The 17078-nt window shown below is 50.1% G+C and overlaps 2 protein-coding genes across 2 annotated transcripts in view; both read right to left on the bottom strand.

The window, feature by feature from the left end:
- The window catches only part of LOC100905721 (glucose dehydrogenase [FAD, quinone]), an 8662-nt gene extending 4373 nt beyond the window's left edge, over positions 1 to 4289 (bottom strand). The window contains exons 1-5 of the mRNA XM_003742147.1: positions 4105 to 4289; positions 3768 to 3973; positions 3448 to 3634; positions 3209 to 3360; positions 2979 to 3083 (exon numbers count right to left, since the gene is read on the bottom strand). Coding sequence (XP_003742195.1) covers positions 2979 to 3083; positions 3209 to 3360; positions 3448 to 3634; positions 3768 to 3973; positions 4105 to 4213 — 759 coding nt within the window. The 5' untranslated portion in view covers positions 4214 to 4289. The remainder of the gene's footprint in view (positions 1 to 2978; positions 3084 to 3208; positions 3361 to 3447; positions 3635 to 3767; positions 3974 to 4104) is intronic.
- Positions 4290 to 5117: 828 nt separating this feature from the next.
- Positions 5118 to 16546, bottom strand: LOC100907171 (ATP-sensitive inward rectifier potassium channel 12). The gene is made up of 7 exons (XM_029111124.1): positions 16425 to 16546; positions 15316 to 15606; positions 9238 to 9352; positions 8122 to 8354; positions 6662 to 6935; positions 6308 to 6537; positions 5118 to 6173 (listed from the first exon to the last, which is right to left on the bottom strand). Exons 1-7 carry the CDS (start codon positions 16544 to 16546, stop codon positions 5834 to 5836), a joined length of 1605 nt encoding a protein of 534 aa, XP_028966957.1. The 3' UTR covers positions 5118 to 5833.
- Between the last annotated feature and the right edge of the window lie 532 nt (positions 16547 to 17078).

Here is a 17078-nt window from a genome sequence, read left to right as displayed (position 1 = left end):
TCTCAAAAGCTCCGGCAGGGGGGCCTCTATTAGAGAGGGGCTTGCATTGGAAGGGGGCTGCTATCGGAGGTTTTACGGTATTTTGTGTCGCGCGCGGGAGACATGTTCGATACTGTTTTCATTGATCCACGAAGATATGCTTTAGCATGCGATGCCATGCCGATTAAGGCTCTCTGATGATTTCACTATTCGCGCATTTTGACGTGAAACGTCTTCAAATTTACTGAGGGGTATTTCCAACTAAACTTCGTCTTCGTGTAACGAAATCTTGTCCGCTTTTGACATCTAATAACTCTGCGAATGCGACACCAATTATCATGATGAGGTTTTCGCTGGTAGAATGGAAATTTACGGGAGAACAGCTGTGTATATTCCTCACGATATTCTGGAGTATGGGTTCTGCAAGATGAGCTCGAATCTGACCCCCCACGAAGAGGTGTAGAAAACCGCATAAATAACTGATTTATTCGGTATAGACTGGGACCTAACCGATTTATTCAGTACAAGCTCTCTTTATCAGTGCGGCAAGACTCTCGTAGGCGAATCAATGTAGGTCTCACCAATTACCGCCGGAATCTCCACAGTAGAGTCTCGAGAGCCGATCGAAAATTGGGGATCTGGGATCTGGTTCTGCAAATGATGGAGCAGCGACCGGCCTCAGAGAGAGGAATCTCGAAAGGGTCGCCGATACCCCAGATGGAACTGCGGTGTCACACGCGATGCTTTTAACATAACCGTTGATTTAACTCGATCAGGGAGAAGCTGAAGCCATCTAGATCTAGAGGAGTTTCTCTACACCGCCTTCGAATGGGGTATTGAAATTAGGTTTCCAAGAGAGGTTCGGACCTGAACGAAGCTGCGACAACGCCCGGAAAAATCAGCTTATTATGCGAAGTAATCGTGATGAAAAGTAGACTTATCCTGAGCAACAGTATCCCAGTGAACGGCGTGCTCTGTGAGTCCGTCACGCTGAAGTTTATGGCGGCGACCAGAAGCGAGTGTGCTATAGACATGAAACTTAGGTTGCAGAGAATTGTTAACGACTCTGGAGGACTAGATAATAACGTTTTTTTCAAACATGGGAGACGGACCGATCGCGAGACACCCGAGCTCAGCGGCAGAGCAGAAGGCGAGTAGGCATATCATACGCGAAATAGGAAGGAAGCTCGTGATATTCAGGAGGAGAAGTTGCCCGGCGAGAAGGGGAGGATCACGGACGACCGTGCTTCGCGATGGCGCCAACGAACGGGCAGCCCCAGTCGGCCGCAGGTCGGTTGGTTCCTCATAGCTTTCAGTAAACCCACTCCTTACACAAGCGACATGGCTCGGCAAGGTCACAACATGTGGTCTTCGAGATTCGGAATGGCTTTCGAGGCGTCGGGAGGTGTGCTCTCGAGCGTGGACACCGAGAGCCTCAATGACTGATTAGAGCAGCGTTTCTCAAACTAAAGGGACGCGGCTCCCGGATTAAAGGAAAAAAAGCTCACCAGAACTTGATTTACACAACCGAGCACTGACCGCTCCTCGATCATGGGAACCCCGTCCAGGTTCCATGTAGAATCGGGAGGACACCGATTGAATAAAGAAAACTTCACATCGGACGAAACCGTATCATGTGTACCTCGATGATTCTGGTGATATACGAATCAAGACCTAAGGATCCTTCGGGGCAATCGAGAATGCGTTTCACGTCCAAACTTACGGTAGTGTCTCTGACACTACCTGCCAGGGGCTTTTTCCTTAATCGGCTAACTTAGGACGCTGTTCTTCCCTCCCGCCCGATTCATGTCCGGCGCAACTTAGGATCACGCACGATCTCGGTACGCGGTGCTGGTTTTTGTGCGAATTTAGTTTGGAGCGAGTGTACGCGATTTCTGATAAAAGGCCTCTCCAAACTTTCCGATATATACACATATATCGGAACATATAATATCGATGAACATATCTTTGTGTATATTCAGCGTCTCCAGCCGGTTGATGCTGCTTGAGCCCCGGAGATCGTTCATGGCGGGTCTGGATTCGTTGGGAAGCCTAGGTGTCACAGGTGATCGTTCGAAGTGCTCACGAGAAAAAACTCTACAGAGTTCCTCTCCCGGTCTCCTCCTACCCCGCTCGTGAAATATAACTTTGAATCGCGACGACTCATAAATGAGGCAAGCGTTTGAGACTCTAAATGTTTCCGATCTAGCCATCGGGCCTGACTAGCTCCGAATTCTCCAAGATAGTGGCTTCTCGAAGCGAGGTCTCAACCCCACCTCAGGATGAGCGAACAGCTTTCGTCCGAATAGACACCTCTGATAGGTCGGGCGTGGTTGAACATTGAGGTGGGGCACGGCGGAAAATGTGGGAGAAAACCTGACTTGGATGGTCTTCGTGGGATCGCTTCTTCGAGGAATGGGCTGTGTATGCTCGCTGCGAATCACGAATTTCCATGGGCGTCACCGAATAGAGATTCGATATCCGATCTTTGGAGGCTGCACGCACATTCCCCGCCAATCCAATTCCTCACTCCGAAAACCCACCTAGGAGTGGACATCGAGAGAATTTTCTCCAATCAAGGGAGTGTGAGGGCTCAATATCATGAAGAATGTACAATCACAAGCATTCTCGGAAGATCCCGCTGCCCATATCCATTGCCGGTGGAAACGAAGAGCGAAATTACACCTCCTCTCTTGACGTGGGTTCGCAGAGTTCGACTTGAGAGAGACCGACAAATCGGTACGATAGGACTCGAGAGGCTGGTATCGCTGAAGGAAAGACGCTCTGAGGTCTCGTCTTTCCGCCATGTCACACGCGAAAGATGCGGGGTAAGGTCGGATCGATGCTGCGAGCCAGCTGGACAATCTCGTAGCAGGGGCCGGCAGAACGGATTCGAACCTCATGGTACCGGAACGGATTGGCGCCCTCGGACGGGCTGTGACAGAACGCCACTTATGTACCCAGCCGCAATCTTTTGTGGATTCTATCTGTGGTCTCACCTTCATGACGGTGGAGTACAAAGTGACGTGCAAATTTTTCCGGCTGAGGTGCGGCTCGAGGAAAGCACCAAAGGAGTTGACTCGCTGACCATCTCGAACGGTCGACTAGAAATGGAACGGGAATCAGCTTCGGAATTCTTTTGGGACACCGCGGTCTTGCGACATTCAATCGCAACACAAAGTTGTATCTCTGCTGAACTCAGATTACCTATCATTCTACTTAGGCTTACTTGAAGATGGTAAAATCCCGAGTCATCTCCGTCATTTGTATCGCTGAAAGCGAAACCTTCTCCCTTCGCGGCCTCAAATAAAGCATCCTTCATAGCAGATTTTTCTCGGTACGTGTGAACGCCCAAATCGCCACTGAGACCGTGGAACTCATCTAAAAAATGGTTTCCATGACTTGCACACCGAGTGTCACGAACTAAATTCTACCAGGCCGTCATATGTATTTAAAGAGAAGCCATACTCCGCAATTCTTCATCGTCTGTGCGCTCGTCTAGCGTGAAGATCTTCAGAGCTTTTTCCCAGTTCCATCCTTCGGCACCATATTTTTTTTCCCAATTGTCGAAATCGGACCGAGATCCTCTCTGATAAGCCATGAAGTTCACCGTGGAGCCTCCTCCGATCACTTTTCCGGCAGACATCGTCCGTCTCTAGGAAGAACAATTCCGAAAGTGTGATTCTGAGAAACTTGGGGCTCCATCTCCCGACAATAGATACATTCCTTCGGAATATGTACTGATGTAACTGAGTTCCAGAGAGAATGAGAAAAGACTCTCAATTCACCTGATCGATGTTCGAGAGCATGGCAAACTTCTGAGGCTCGGACCTGATATTCCAATCGAATTCGGGGTTTGTGAGAGCCAGGGGTGCCATCATCGGGATATGAGAGCTGAAGGGTGGAGGACCACCGGCTTCGATCAAAAGCACCCTGAAGCGTTGCACCGCGGAAATTTTTTCCGCCAGTCGACAGCCGGCCGATCCTCCACCAACTGAGATACATGGAGAAGGAGGACTTAGAACAAGCCGAACGATCCCGATACAGCGCGGGGCAGATGGGAGATATTCCTGCGGGAGCGGATCCGAGCTTGTGAAATCCTTATGCTCGTCGGTGACCACTCACCGATGATGAAATCATATTCTTCGAGCAGATCGCTAGTCCGCGTTCCATTGTAAGAAGCATTCACAATTTGCAGTAAAGAAACCGCCAGCAGGCTCAAACAAGCGTGCATGACCGAAAGTCTATGCTCCAAGCGCTGGGTCTGGTCAGCGGCTAATGCTCATCGAATACGCGTCAAAGAGAACGCTGTGTTGTCTTGTGGTCCCCCTTTCCAAATGGAAATGAGAAAGTAACGCCCTCCAGGTTAATAACCCTGTTGATACGACGCGTATTGATAGCGGTCGCCAATACTTTTGGAAGACGCGACTAGAAGCTCCCGCGGACCGACTTCGCCCGAACATCCTCAAATCGGTTGATTATCGAATCGGTCGGCCAGCCAACCCACCCGTTGACATGGTCGGGGACGCTCGATGAGTGATAGGTCAGGTAAGAGAGAAACTGTGCAAAGTTGGCCTTGAGTCGTCCGGACCCGATTTAGTGTTCGGGCCTTATCACGGTGAGCCTTAGAGCCAGACTGGCGCCATTGATTCGAGCTTCTCCAAAATCTACTCCAGTCTCTCCTGATGCCATTTCGTCATGTTTCCCCGTGCAATGCCGTTATCGTCATGAACCTAATGCCTATCTAGTGCATGTGCATCTTCATGTGCACCGAGCGTGAATAACCTGCTCCGGAGTGATTTTGAGAGCTCGGCTATAGTATATGCTCTGAGCTAACCTTTTCTGAGTCCCCAACAGTTCAGTCAGAATGAGAATTCACCCGTATAATATCTCGGTACGTCCGTTTCGAAGCTCGTCCAATATCATCTAGCCAGAGACGGTCCGATCCAAGAACGACGGGAATGTGCTTGCTCCCGGGACTCCTCGTCGGCCACAGTGAGACCGTGGCCGCACAAGTGCATCCTTGGTGCGAGCGTCAAGGCCTGGGAGACGATCGACTCTAATAGGATTCCGTTAGATCTTTTCCAACTGAATACAGAGCGATTGCATCCTGTTTCTACAAAGGTTCCGGGTTTTATTCTCGTCCAAACGACACATCGTCAATTTCTTACAAGGAATTACTTACATAGAATAGGCAAACGTGGTTTATCTTGTCGGAACTCCGGAGAGGCGTAAATTCAAAGTGTTCTTCTCGTTGGAGATAATCGCGCTCCGCATCAACGCATTCGACCTCGCCTTTGTAAATAAATTTGTACATTTAGTTTCACAGTTTCACCCACCAACTTCTCCGACTCTCACGGCTCAGAAAAGCTTGGAGAACCTTGGTGATACGACGGCTATGGGAACGATGATGACACTTTCGACTAAGTCCATGACTACGTTTGCAAATTCCGTCTTGGTTAAAGCCGGCTCTTCGAGCTCCTATGTATCCGTACGTATGAAGCCCTGAACGCTCCATCAATAAGCCATCCGCCCACCTTATCCTAGGCTTGTCGTCAATCGATTCCCGACTTCGGGTTGAATCACTGGCGGTATCATTCGAGAGCTGCTAACATAGATGGTGACACCTCGCTCGAATGCTGAACTTATCTTAGTATCTAAACAGGAGGCACTTGCTTTGATGAGTAGGCCGGTGATCATATTTCCCGATGGCTTGAAACCGTTCCCCGAGCCAGGCCTCTGACCATCGGGAGGCTCTGTCCATCAATCGTCGGGGAAGCTTCGCGCCGACGATTGAGGGGAACATTTGTGAATCAATCGCAATTAAATAGGCTTCGTCCGATTTTCGAGACAACTAGATTTGAATGTTGTTGCTGTTGTTGTTATTATTGTTGTTGTTGTTCTGTCGGGTCATGCTGTCTCCCGAGAGGGCCGTCAAGGTGTTGCTGCCTCCGAATACGCCGCCCGGCTGACCGTTTTGTTGTTGAGGGTTGTTGTTCAGGATCAGAATCTGGGGTTGCTGGATTAATTTTTGGTACTCATAGAAGTCGCGGGCACTGCAGAGCGGAGTTTCCACTTCGTATGTATTGTTGAACTTCGAATAGTCAACCAAATATTCCGATGAATCACGCTGGAAACGTACGAGCTGCTCGAACCTGTGACCCCATAGAATCTCTGATGGGAGATAGCTTGACCTGTGCGGGGAAAAGCATCCCGTGAGAGAGACGGTGGAACTTGAATCATTCCAATTCCACGCTGCGGATGAGCCCCTGTCTTACATAGCGTTCTTAGACGGTTGAAGTATATTGGCCGCCGTACTGAAACGAACCTTGCTTGGATCGACTGCCCGGTCGATTCTATTGTACCCTCGAGAACGACCACTATCTCAAAGCGATCCTTCATGATGTCTTCAGCCGACAGCGTATATAGTGGCGAACGCTCGTTGATCTCGTGTACGATGGTAGCCGGCCAGATGAAAAGAATAGATTCGTTTCCGGCGTCGAAGCGAACATCGAGTGTCGTATGGTAGTAGGGGATCACTTCACCCTCCTGAGTCACCTGATGACAGAAGTCATTCGCCATTGACATTTTCGAATCGAAGTTTCCCCTTTATGACGGTCTGCAGATCTATCTCGAACCTTCCCGATTGGCAACTGGCTTCACTCGAACAGGGGGAACTTACTTTGCGTTTGATTATCTGCGCACTGATATTCGTCCCGATTATGTGTGACTTCCGCATGTCTCCCACACGGAACAAGAGACAGAGCTTCCCGTCGCGCAGACAGATCACTGCGTGCCGACTGAACAGAAGTGTTTGAGAGCGTTTCTTGGGCCGCGATAGTTTCGCGAACACGATGCCCACCATAAAACACTGAATCATAACTCCAACCACTGACTGGAGACACAGAATGAAAACAGCTTCTGGGCACTCTTCAGAGATGTATCGGTTGCCATAACTGAAAGAGAAATGAAGTCGGTCAGTCCCTTGGAGTGTGCCATAGCTAGAATCTCTCCGCGTCGAAATGCATGCGCGGGATTCCACAGCGGCAAATCACGCGTGATCACCCAGAGTGAGCTCCACCGAGCCACGGAGCATTTCAACGGCTCGGCTTCGTCACGGAATGATTCCTCGCTTGTCTACTATGAACCTCCCTTCGGCCTCACCGCCTCAAGGGTTGAGAGGCTTCGGCGCGGATATCGCCAACTGGAGCTCGAACGGCCACGGGTTTGGAATAAGTCATCGACATAGGCCTGTGGAGACCTTGAAAGCTACCATCACGACGGCTGACCGCGGGTTTCGGAAGGCGGCCTTGCGCTCGCTGCGGCGGCGATGCGGTCCATACATATCTGCGCGTGATTGATTCAGCGCTCAGGCCAGTGGGCCATCCTTTTTCGTCGGGAATCCCTCGGGTATAGAAATCCGGCCATCGCGTTTTATTCCGGGAAGTGTGAACGGGGAGACGAAGAACTTCCGGCCCCGTTGGAAATCGGGCCGAGTTCGCGGGACTTGAGTTGGTTTCCTTCTTGTAGTTCTCGAACGGAGATGGGATGTCGCTCGATTCTCAGTATTATTGCGCGGAATGACCTGACGTCGCAATATCCCGCCGAAATCCTTGCTGCTCGTACAAATCATTCGTAAAATGTAGCATGTATCGGATATCTTTTTCGTTCTCATTAGTCGATCATGCAGGACGATTCGGATCGTGTTGGACAGAGATGCCCCACGCGCTTTGAACGCATAGGAGGAGATAGATTGTGAGTGAGTCTGTGACCTCGCTCGTCACGGAACGAGCATCTATAAACAACGGAGCTTCCCCGATCTTGGCCGTGCTGTTTTCGAGATATTGAAACGGTCATGTAATTCCTTGACATTGGACATCTCACTCTCTTCCCGTCGCTTATGGTCGTCTCGACGAGATCTGTCTTTGTTTGCGTGAAACCGACTTTGTTGTTACGATGACCGCTCCTTCCTCTGATTAGGGAGGCAAAGGGCGTCGAAGCCCGGAATTCTCGGCCGGTGAAATGGTGAAGAGTCCGGAAGAGTTCGTCGGGGCTATGGAGCCCATTCTCGGTCCGTAATTCTCGTCCTGGCCATTGATGGGGGCGATCAATGAAACCGATAAGCTTGCTTGAGGTACGTACCCGATAGTGTGCTGCGTCTCCAGAGAGAAGAGGAATGCGGCTGTGAAGGTTGTGACTTCGGTGACACACGGTTTCCAGGTTTCATTCTTGGAGTTCGTTTCTTCGAAATCTCCGTGCGCGAACATGATGAGCCACCAAACAACAGCGAAAATGAGCCATGAAACAATGAAGCCCATAGCGAATACGAGAAGGTTCCATCGCCATTGAATGTCGACCAGTGTTGTGAATATGTCCTGAAATCGAGAACGAATGTTGAAATCCCCTCGTGTCCCCACAGCTGCGTGCCCCATCGATACGGAAATCAAATCAGCGGATTTCATCCGGATTCGCTTTGACGCCGAAGATCTCCCGCTCCCGCGTACGTAACCCGCCTGTTACGATCAGAGATATCGAGAGAGATAATCCAGGATCTGCGGTGAAGGGAACCCCCGAATGACGAGCGCTCGAGTATTTGTCGGTGACGCTGGAAGTTCCTTCCGAGAACTTCTATGCAATGTCCCCGAGCCAAGTTCTCGAGTGATCGCGGGATGCGACACCGAGGAATGAAATTGCTCTGCTCGAGGACGTCCGATTTACCGCTACTGGGCCGCGACAAGTGATCTCATAATAATCGATCTCTTACGGTACGGGACTGCTTATCTGACAGAACGCTAAATGATACAAGCGACTTCCTGGGAAGAGGCCTCCGCCTGGCCATCGTAAGTGGAGCCCTCATCCCGTAGTAGGACCCATTTCTCGTCCAAGATCAAAAGGCATTCGAGCCGAGAGTTCTTCAGTGAGGATATTAACTTATTCGATTGGATCGGATTAGAAGCTTCGCTCGATTAGAGAAGGGACTCAAAATCATTGGGACGAAGTCCAAGACTTGCCAAGTATCGCAGACAGAGCTGTAAAGAGAAACGACTCAGTGCAACCTGGATCGCCGAACGAGCAATCAACAGGGCTATCCGTTTCCTTACTGTTACCGGGCGATTTCGACTGGATGTTGATTCCAGTAGCGACAGGTCACCCGAACGAGTGGAGCAAGCCACCGTAAAGCCTCGCGGGAAGTTCTGCGCTAGATTGGTTAGCCTGAATTGGGACTCTACTTGAACCCGGCGGATGGACCTGACTCACCTGGAGATATCTTTGACTGCGTTTATATACATGCTCCTTGGACAGGTTGACATTCCCATTTTTGAAGATGACACGTTTTCTCACCCGGCTGGGAATCACTTTTGTTTTCTGATACCTGCAATGGTCTCGCTATCAATTCCGGCTGTTAGCTTTTCCACAGTGAAACCCGCAGGAATTCGGACCATGAACCTATTCGAATTATTTTAATTTTACAGCCTATCCACAAGAAACATGCAAGCCGAGATTCGCCAGATTTCGGAATGACGTATCAGTGCGGAGATTTCCTAAATGAGGGAGGTAGGTACCCGATCAAAGATCCCAGTCAAGCTCGGACATCTAGCTCCATTCAACCGCCTAGGGAGGCCGAGTAAGTCTGCATCGGATATATTCTTGGAAGTCCTCTTCGCCGGTAAACGCTCGTTGCTCGATGGTTTATGAGCATCGCCCACGCGAAATGATCAGAACACGAATTGCCCCTCGGGAAAGCTTAACTCTTTTCTCTTCTTTAGAAGTGCAACACAAGGGCAATTACAAAGTCTGGAATCGAAGATAGTGGTGTGTCTCACTATCTTGAATTATAGAGACGGACACGATTCAACGATGGGCTCGATGATGTCGCAAAGGATTCCGACGCGATCGTAAAAAGAATTTATGATCACAGAAAATATCCACAAACGTCGGAGCACTCTTCGTGAGCAAATCGACTGAGCTCTACCATGCTCTCGACCCCCACTGCTGCGGAGCACCTCCGAAACCAGAGGGGTATTGCCCAAAAGCGGACTCAGCTTCTCCGCCTCCTCGGGGATCTAGTCTAGCTACTCCCGATTCGTAACATTCCCCGAGGAAACTCCTGTCTATCTGGAAGATTCGCAGTTTTTACTCCGGGTCTCTTCTCGGTACCAGCTTAGCGGATATTTCACAATATGAAATGGAGGGCTCCTCGAATCGTCCACCTGAACGATTCTCAGGTCTCAAAGATTAAGACCATACCGAAGGAGGCCGCTTCGATCTCGCAATAATCGTCGAGACTAGACAGACAACTTGACAGCTCGTCGGAGTGTCGGGTCAGCTAACCTCCTCTCAATAGGAACGACTCGGTAGTAACGTATCCCGTTCACCGCAAGCGTCCAATTCGGAGAGGACCCATTCGCTCACTCAACGAGTGATAGTCTTTTGGTAGAGCGTACAGAGCGATTAAACGTGCGGCGACGATTAGTCTCTCGCCGATGTCAGTCGTATATGAGAAGCACTCGATGGTCGCCAATATCAGGGGATTCCGAAACAAACAGTTCCCACACGTAACCTGATCAGATTGATGACTGCGTGATTTCTGTTCGAATGTCGAAACGGTCCGTGTGAAAACCGGACCAGCGAGCGAAATGCATCGACACGATCCCTGCTCTATCGCTGTCGGCTAGGAGCTCTCGTCCTGAACAAGCGTTCATAAGGGAATTATTCAATGTGAAATCGAATTTTCATCAGTTCAACATAGTCTGCTGAGTTTGGCGGACTCCCAATCGATCGAAATTGGCCTCGACACTTAATCAGTCATTGCTTCCCGCCGGCCTCGGGGTAATTCGGAGCGATCTGCAGAAATTCCCGATGAATTCTCTAGATTCCGTCCCCCCTGACCGAGCCAAAAGGGAAGAGAGCTGCTCAGTGTTGAACAGAGAGGAACTCCGCTCGCTCTCGGCAACGTCACGAGTTCCAATCAATGCCTCCGCGAGCCTAGCTAAGCCTTTGCATACAAGCGCCTATCTAACGCTCAAGAATTTACCCACACCACACGGTTGAGAAGATGGCTCATGATCGGCCCGCGCTTTGATGTCGGAAGGTCTCGGCACAGTCTCCTTTGTTTTTGGAAACAACTACGTGAAACGTGACACTATCTCGCCCTCTGCGCCGGAGGAGCGTCACTCTTCACTGAAGATTAAACACCGTGTGCATACCGACTCTCGTATCGTAGCAGCCAGTCAATCAAGGACTGTACAAAATTGCGCACGAGATCACAGAGAATCAATTCTCAAACCACAAAACTAAGAACTTTCCGATCGGGATCGAAGACGCTCATACCAGAACGAGTTTTCCGGAGCTGCGCATTTCTCGGTGTGCGCGCACAGTCCTCGGTCGCGTCGGAATCGTCGCCGAAGTTTGAGGAGAGTGTTGGGGAGAGCACCTCTGGACCCTGTCAGGACTGTTCGCGGCTTCGACGGGAGTTGCAGAAGCAGCGTCAATGACAGCCAATGACTCCGAACAAACGTCCCACGCAATGGGCTACCGATAGATACATCGATAGGATAATGGCAAGATTTCGGCCAAAATTCCCATCATTGCAATGACGACCAGCGTCAACATTACCGTTTTAATGACACGTCCTCAAGGAAATCGGACCGGACCTTCTCACCGTCAATCGATTACGTGTGTCAGAACCTCAGATCGATCTGACAAGCCTTCGTCATGATGGGAAATACACCAAGTGCACATCGGATTTTCACTCGTTTGGACTCGGCCTTCAACAAATCTCGCCGGCGCGGAATCGGGGAATGTCTGAAGCGAAGATCACCGTAGTTCTCCGGATGAAAAAAGGCGGCGTCCAGTTCGATCGGACCCATTGATGAGAAATACATATATTCGATTCCCTGAAGAATGTGAGCGATAATGAAGTTCCGCGACAATGGCATGACGATGACGGGATGGAGGGTACCAGAAGATTCTATGGAAACACATAAGAGAATGCTCGACCCATAGACGAATGATGCAGCGGAAGCAGATAGGGTGCTCTCCACATTTCCGACAAGCGCTGGTACTAGCTTAGAAGTTCAAGGCAGACTGTCGTGTGCCGGTACCACAAATGATTAGTCGCACTGGTTTCAGCCGGATGAACCAAAAAGGCGGGAATGTACTACAGCTGGAATTTCTGAGAGCCATGGGCCACAATTTCGGGCTCCGAATCGCTGAGCGAATGATTCCCCTAGTGCCGGAAACATTCTGGAGAGAAGCATAACAACTTCGCGAGATCCAGCGTATGACGGATTCTGCCTTGTCAGATAGAGATCCTTTCCTCCTCAGGAAAAAATCATGTCTCCTCTCGAGAAGAGCTATGTCATCTCACATACAGAATATGGAAAATTCCACCTCTCCATACAATGATTCCGATGGACGACCATCCAAGCCGGTCATACTTGTTGACTTCACGTCGACGCTGACGGATGCAAGTTTCTAGTCTCACTCAGCGAGAAGGAGAGGAAGACTGCGACAAATCCATCCAGAATAGCAGCGACGGGGCTTCTCCTGGCTACATGGACACGCGATGAGACTCGATGAGCCCCGTGAGTATTTCCGAAGTCATGCTTCCTCCAAGTTATATATACTATTGTGATTGAGGAGTTTTCAAGCTTCGAGGATGATGGACATGGTTTGATTCCTCAAGATGATCCTTCAACAAGAGACGCCATCAATTCAAATCGGCCTGCAGCTAACGCCAAATCGATCCTTGCAGGAATCGTATGGAGTTCTCACTCCTCATTTTTATTCGTGTTTTTTGCGGTTGCAAGAAGAAGATCGCTCACGAAATTGATCTACCGGGTATTCTCAGACATTCGAGCTTGCTATGCCAGGGCGAGAATGCACCGAAGCGTGACTCCGGAGGTTTTTGGGCGAGATTCGGATGAGTCCCCCGAATGGGAATAAGAGAAGTCTCGCTCTCTCATGCCCTGCCGGGAATCTTGTGCCGACGACTGACACTCGAGACGGATTGGCATCCAGAGCATCTGGAACATCTGAAGTCCGGAACATGTTCCAGAAACTCGTATATTGATGCATCGCTCATGTACCGAAAATTCGATCATCATGAGCAGGATTGTTGTCGTCTGACCGTTCTTCGACTGCAACCATTGATTTTCGGAGTATTGCGACACCACTGACATCGGAATGTCTCCAGAAATTCGGTTTTGAAGAGTCGACCGAATTTCCGGTGGGACGATATTCTTTGGTGATCGTGCTCAGTCAGCTGGAATTCTCGAACGGTCTTCGCTCTGGGGTTTCGGTATACCCAGAGCCGCTGAAAACCATCGTCGAGGTGGACTCCCTCCACGGCGGATGACCCGCGTCGACGGCGTGTCCTCTTGCATGACTTCGATGTGAAAATCTAGACCAGTCATTTGCTACAAGCAGCGATTCTTGCGCCAGTCTCCGTGACCGATTGCGAAGGCTCCAAGTACAAGCTGCATTGACGATCAATCTTTCAAAACATTCGCAAGTGGCTCATAGCCCGACAACGGACCGTAGCGACAATAACACAGAAACATACAATAGGTCGTACAGAGGGCGGAACGCTAATCTTTACGTCGATTGACTGCGCATGTGAGCGGCTGCAAGGAAGAATGGGATGCTCCGATGGCTGAAGAAAGACTTGCAAATCGACGTACATGAAGCAAGTGGTCGCTATTGAGGTCGCTCGCAACCGCGTTCATAATTTGAGTGCGGCTTGAACCGATTCGCGATCTGTCCGCGGGGAGCGGTTTCTCGACGGAATCCATAACGCTGACGAAGTTTCTGACGATCCGGAATCACCGAATTAACAAAACGCAAACGTAGCCGCGAGCTCGAAAACGCCTCTGGGTTTAGATTGCAATGAGCTGCACACAACACATCGCGGTTTCCACCGATGACGAGAACGCGGTAGCTGCACGTTCCGTGGGTACATCGAGCGTTACCCGGATGTATATGAGTATATTAGTCGCGAAACAATATCGGCCATTTCTTGTATTCCGTCGCTACCTGGTACCCGATCAGCAGCCTCAGAAACGAACCAAAACTCAGAAGCGGTTTTCGACTTCGTGGTTCACCGCGAGGCTCTGCGGCCCGGCATACACAAGTTCGTCTCACTTAGGAGAATCGTCTCGATTGAAACCTTTTTGTCCATGAATAGATCAGAGCACATGAGGCAGGTTTCCCTTATATCGATGTCAAGTAGGAAAGTTTCCCTTAATGAGAGAGTTTGAGATGTAGAATATTCTGACACTTTTTCGCATAGATATAATCACTCTCTCTCCCTTAGGCTCATTATCAAACCCTCCGTTTCTTGGTGGGGGAGGGGATGACATAGTCATCCTGTAGAAGAGAATTGACGTCCGGACCTTGGTTTTCCGTAAATACAGATAACCTCTGATTTCGACCGTCAAGAACCGAGAGATCTAAAGATCGTTTGACCGAAGTTCCCATACCGTGACGACTGGCTCTATCGGAAGAGCCCGTCCCAGCACGAAGACCAGGATTGACTGTCTCTGCTAGCATCGCTGGGAGTGAAATATCCTGATTTGATCCTCTTCTATTGAATTAAACTGCGGAATGTCGAATCATTCGACGATGGAACGATATCTGGTACCCACCACCAACTCCTCGATAGTTTCTTTAACCGAGACTCGCTCCCAGGAGTGTTTCGTCGGCGGAAGTACTTGTCGATAATTTTATTCGAATCGATTTTTGCCTTCCGCGGGGCACCCGAGTTTCTCGTCGCTCGCTGGTCACCTAGTCAATAGTTCTATCGGAACTCGCTGCAGGAAAATTAAACCGCAAGCTGGGTCGCTTCCTCGTCAGAATAAGTGCCACTCTCGCGTCGCAAGGCGAAGCAGTTGAATCAGACTCGCAGGATCCGAGATCCTAGCCACAGACCCGATTGATGTTATTCTATCCACCGGCGTAGTAGACCACACACATCAGAGGTTGGATCGAATGGAAACGTTCGACTCTTACGTATCCCAGGAGGGTCACCACAAGAAACATTCCATGAGCTCTCGAAAGCGCTTTTCGGTCGAGGGGAGCTGATCGCTTCTTTGGAACAATACGAACTCGGTGTGAATTGCGAAATGAGTGACGCCTCGAAAGAAGATCTGATTTAATGGATTGGTCAGCCCATTCACTCCTCCGGGCTCCCGGCGAGCTACACCATGAGAGTCGTCGGACGAAGTGCACCTCGCATGCTCTCTCGTCTTGAGCATGGAACCCCTGCCAGCGACTCACAATCTCGAGGTATAGTTCCGATTCCCGAATGAATTGTCTGCTTTATGTTTCACTCACCGAACCATCGGTTGCGTTTCGTCGCTATCATGGCTGCCAAGTTTGGAGCCATTTTTATGTGGGGGGTTGTAAAGGCTCGGTAGCGGCTGATGATTGTTTCGATGAATGAGAGTGCCCACCTCCGACGAAATCGTGTCATCGTTGTTTTGAGCGTGTTCCAGCCGACGGCCGATCAGCTGTTGCCAGTCTTTTTCGCTGGCATCACGCACAGAGTCGCCGTAGCCTCCCTTACTCATTCTGATGCGGGCACTCACCCCTTTTGCGTTCGAGATGGCACAACCTCCGTCAGCTCTGGAATGAATTTGGTCTTTAATTGGAGTGCTACCAGCCTATCTGAGTCCTAGCGTTCGCTCCTCTTCGGCTCCCAATTTACCCCATATATTCGCAGCCGAATGGAAAACCCGAGACAGTCTTAAAAGGTGATCAAGAAACCATCCACATTCTGAACCTACGAAAAAAGCAACAAGCCACAGCATGCGTGGCGGTAAACGGAGGTGAATCACCTGCTCTAGTACGACGGTATCGGGTATCCTCTCGATATCCTCGCGGAAGTCTATTCACGGCTGATCGGCCCGCAGGGCGGTCCCCCGCGCCGCCTAGATGTATAATATTAGCGATTTGGATTCAGCCATGGGAAAGGTGACCGATTAGTCGGAGCCTAGAGCTCCCTTTCTTGATCCGGTTGATTCTTCGATCGCGACTAAAAGCGACCGAGTCGGCATCGATGATCATCCCGGCTGGTATGCACAGGATTTCTACGGTAATCGCTTGATAGTTTCTATAGCAATCTTCGCTAGATTGGCGCGAGCTACTTTCTATTTGTGCCGTTGCGGAGGTCCACGACATGTAGCTGGTTCGATTATTGACAGCATCCAATCAGTCCCAGAATAATGTGATTTTCCCTGACTGACGTGGGACCGCGAACTGGCTCCAGACCATGGGGAATAGATTTCAGAAACTCGCGGTCTGTGAGGGTGCTTCATCGTCTCGTCCGTGGAATTCCTTGGTCGGCTTCCGAGCATCAAGCATTTGTAGACTATCGGGACGTTCGAATCACCAAACCTGCTGAAGACTCCCAGAGATACTGACGCAATATCTAAGAAACTCACATCACGGCTTCAGGGCTCATGGTGCACTCGGACTCTCTAAGAACGAAAGACTGTTGTCTACGTTCGACTGGGCTTATCTTTGTCTGGATCGGGTTACGCTTCAAAACGTTGACCATCTCCATTGGCACTACACGATCGACGATGTAGTGTCCCCGGCGCTCAGCAAGCTAGAGCACTCTGACTGAGAACTCGCTACATCTTCATGGAAGGAGCAAGCTCTTGGATCGCGGCAAAGTCGAGTTTCCTCCGGGAAAGCGTGGAGTCGTTTAGCGTCGTGTGTAATCGGTCACTCTCAGAGAGACGACAAGATTCTCTTGATGGCCAGCGACTCTGAGCGCCTGCTACTTTTTAAACTAGAATGAGGAATTGTGTCCGCGTGATTCACAGCCTTGATTGGTCGAGAGCCTACATTTTACCTTGAGCGTGATTTTCCGTTCTGAGAGTGATCGCCTTGTGTAGGTGATTTTTTTGTTTCGTCTAACATGGAAAGTCTTCAATTTCCATGAAGGCAGGTTCCCGAGCAGACCGCCGAGATAATCGAGTGCTTCTATCTCGGATCCGGATTGTCAATCATCGATGGCCGTGACATTTCGATATCAAGAAGGAACATGAAGCCGAGCAACAGTTCCGTCGAACAGCAGCAGCAAAAAATGA

This window comes from Galendromus occidentalis, unplaced genomic scaffold (genome assembly GCF_000255335.2).
Source record: "Galendromus occidentalis unplaced genomic scaffold, Mocc_1.1 scf7180000077293, whole genome shotgun sequence".
Lineage (NCBI taxonomy): Eukaryota > Metazoa > Arthropoda > Arachnida > Mesostigmata > Phytoseiidae > Galendromus > Galendromus occidentalis.
This window is presented reverse-complemented; position numbering and strand designations above follow the sequence as displayed.

Bases quoted from the DNA above. Each gene is read 5' to 3' on its own strand.
- LOC100907171 (XM_029111124.1), bottom strand. From the start codon at position 16,546: ATGGAGATGGTCAACGTTTTGAAGCGTAACCCGATCCAGACAAAGATA. The intron at 6,538-6,661 runs GTAAGTTCCCCC...TTCTGTCATCAG, and splicing joins CGCAGATAATCAAACGCAAA to GTGACTCAGGAGGGTGAAGT. The intron at 6,174-6,307 runs GTTCGTTTCAGT...TTCCCCGCACAG, and splicing joins GGGCAGTCGATCCAAGCAAG to GTCAAGCTATCTCCCATCAG.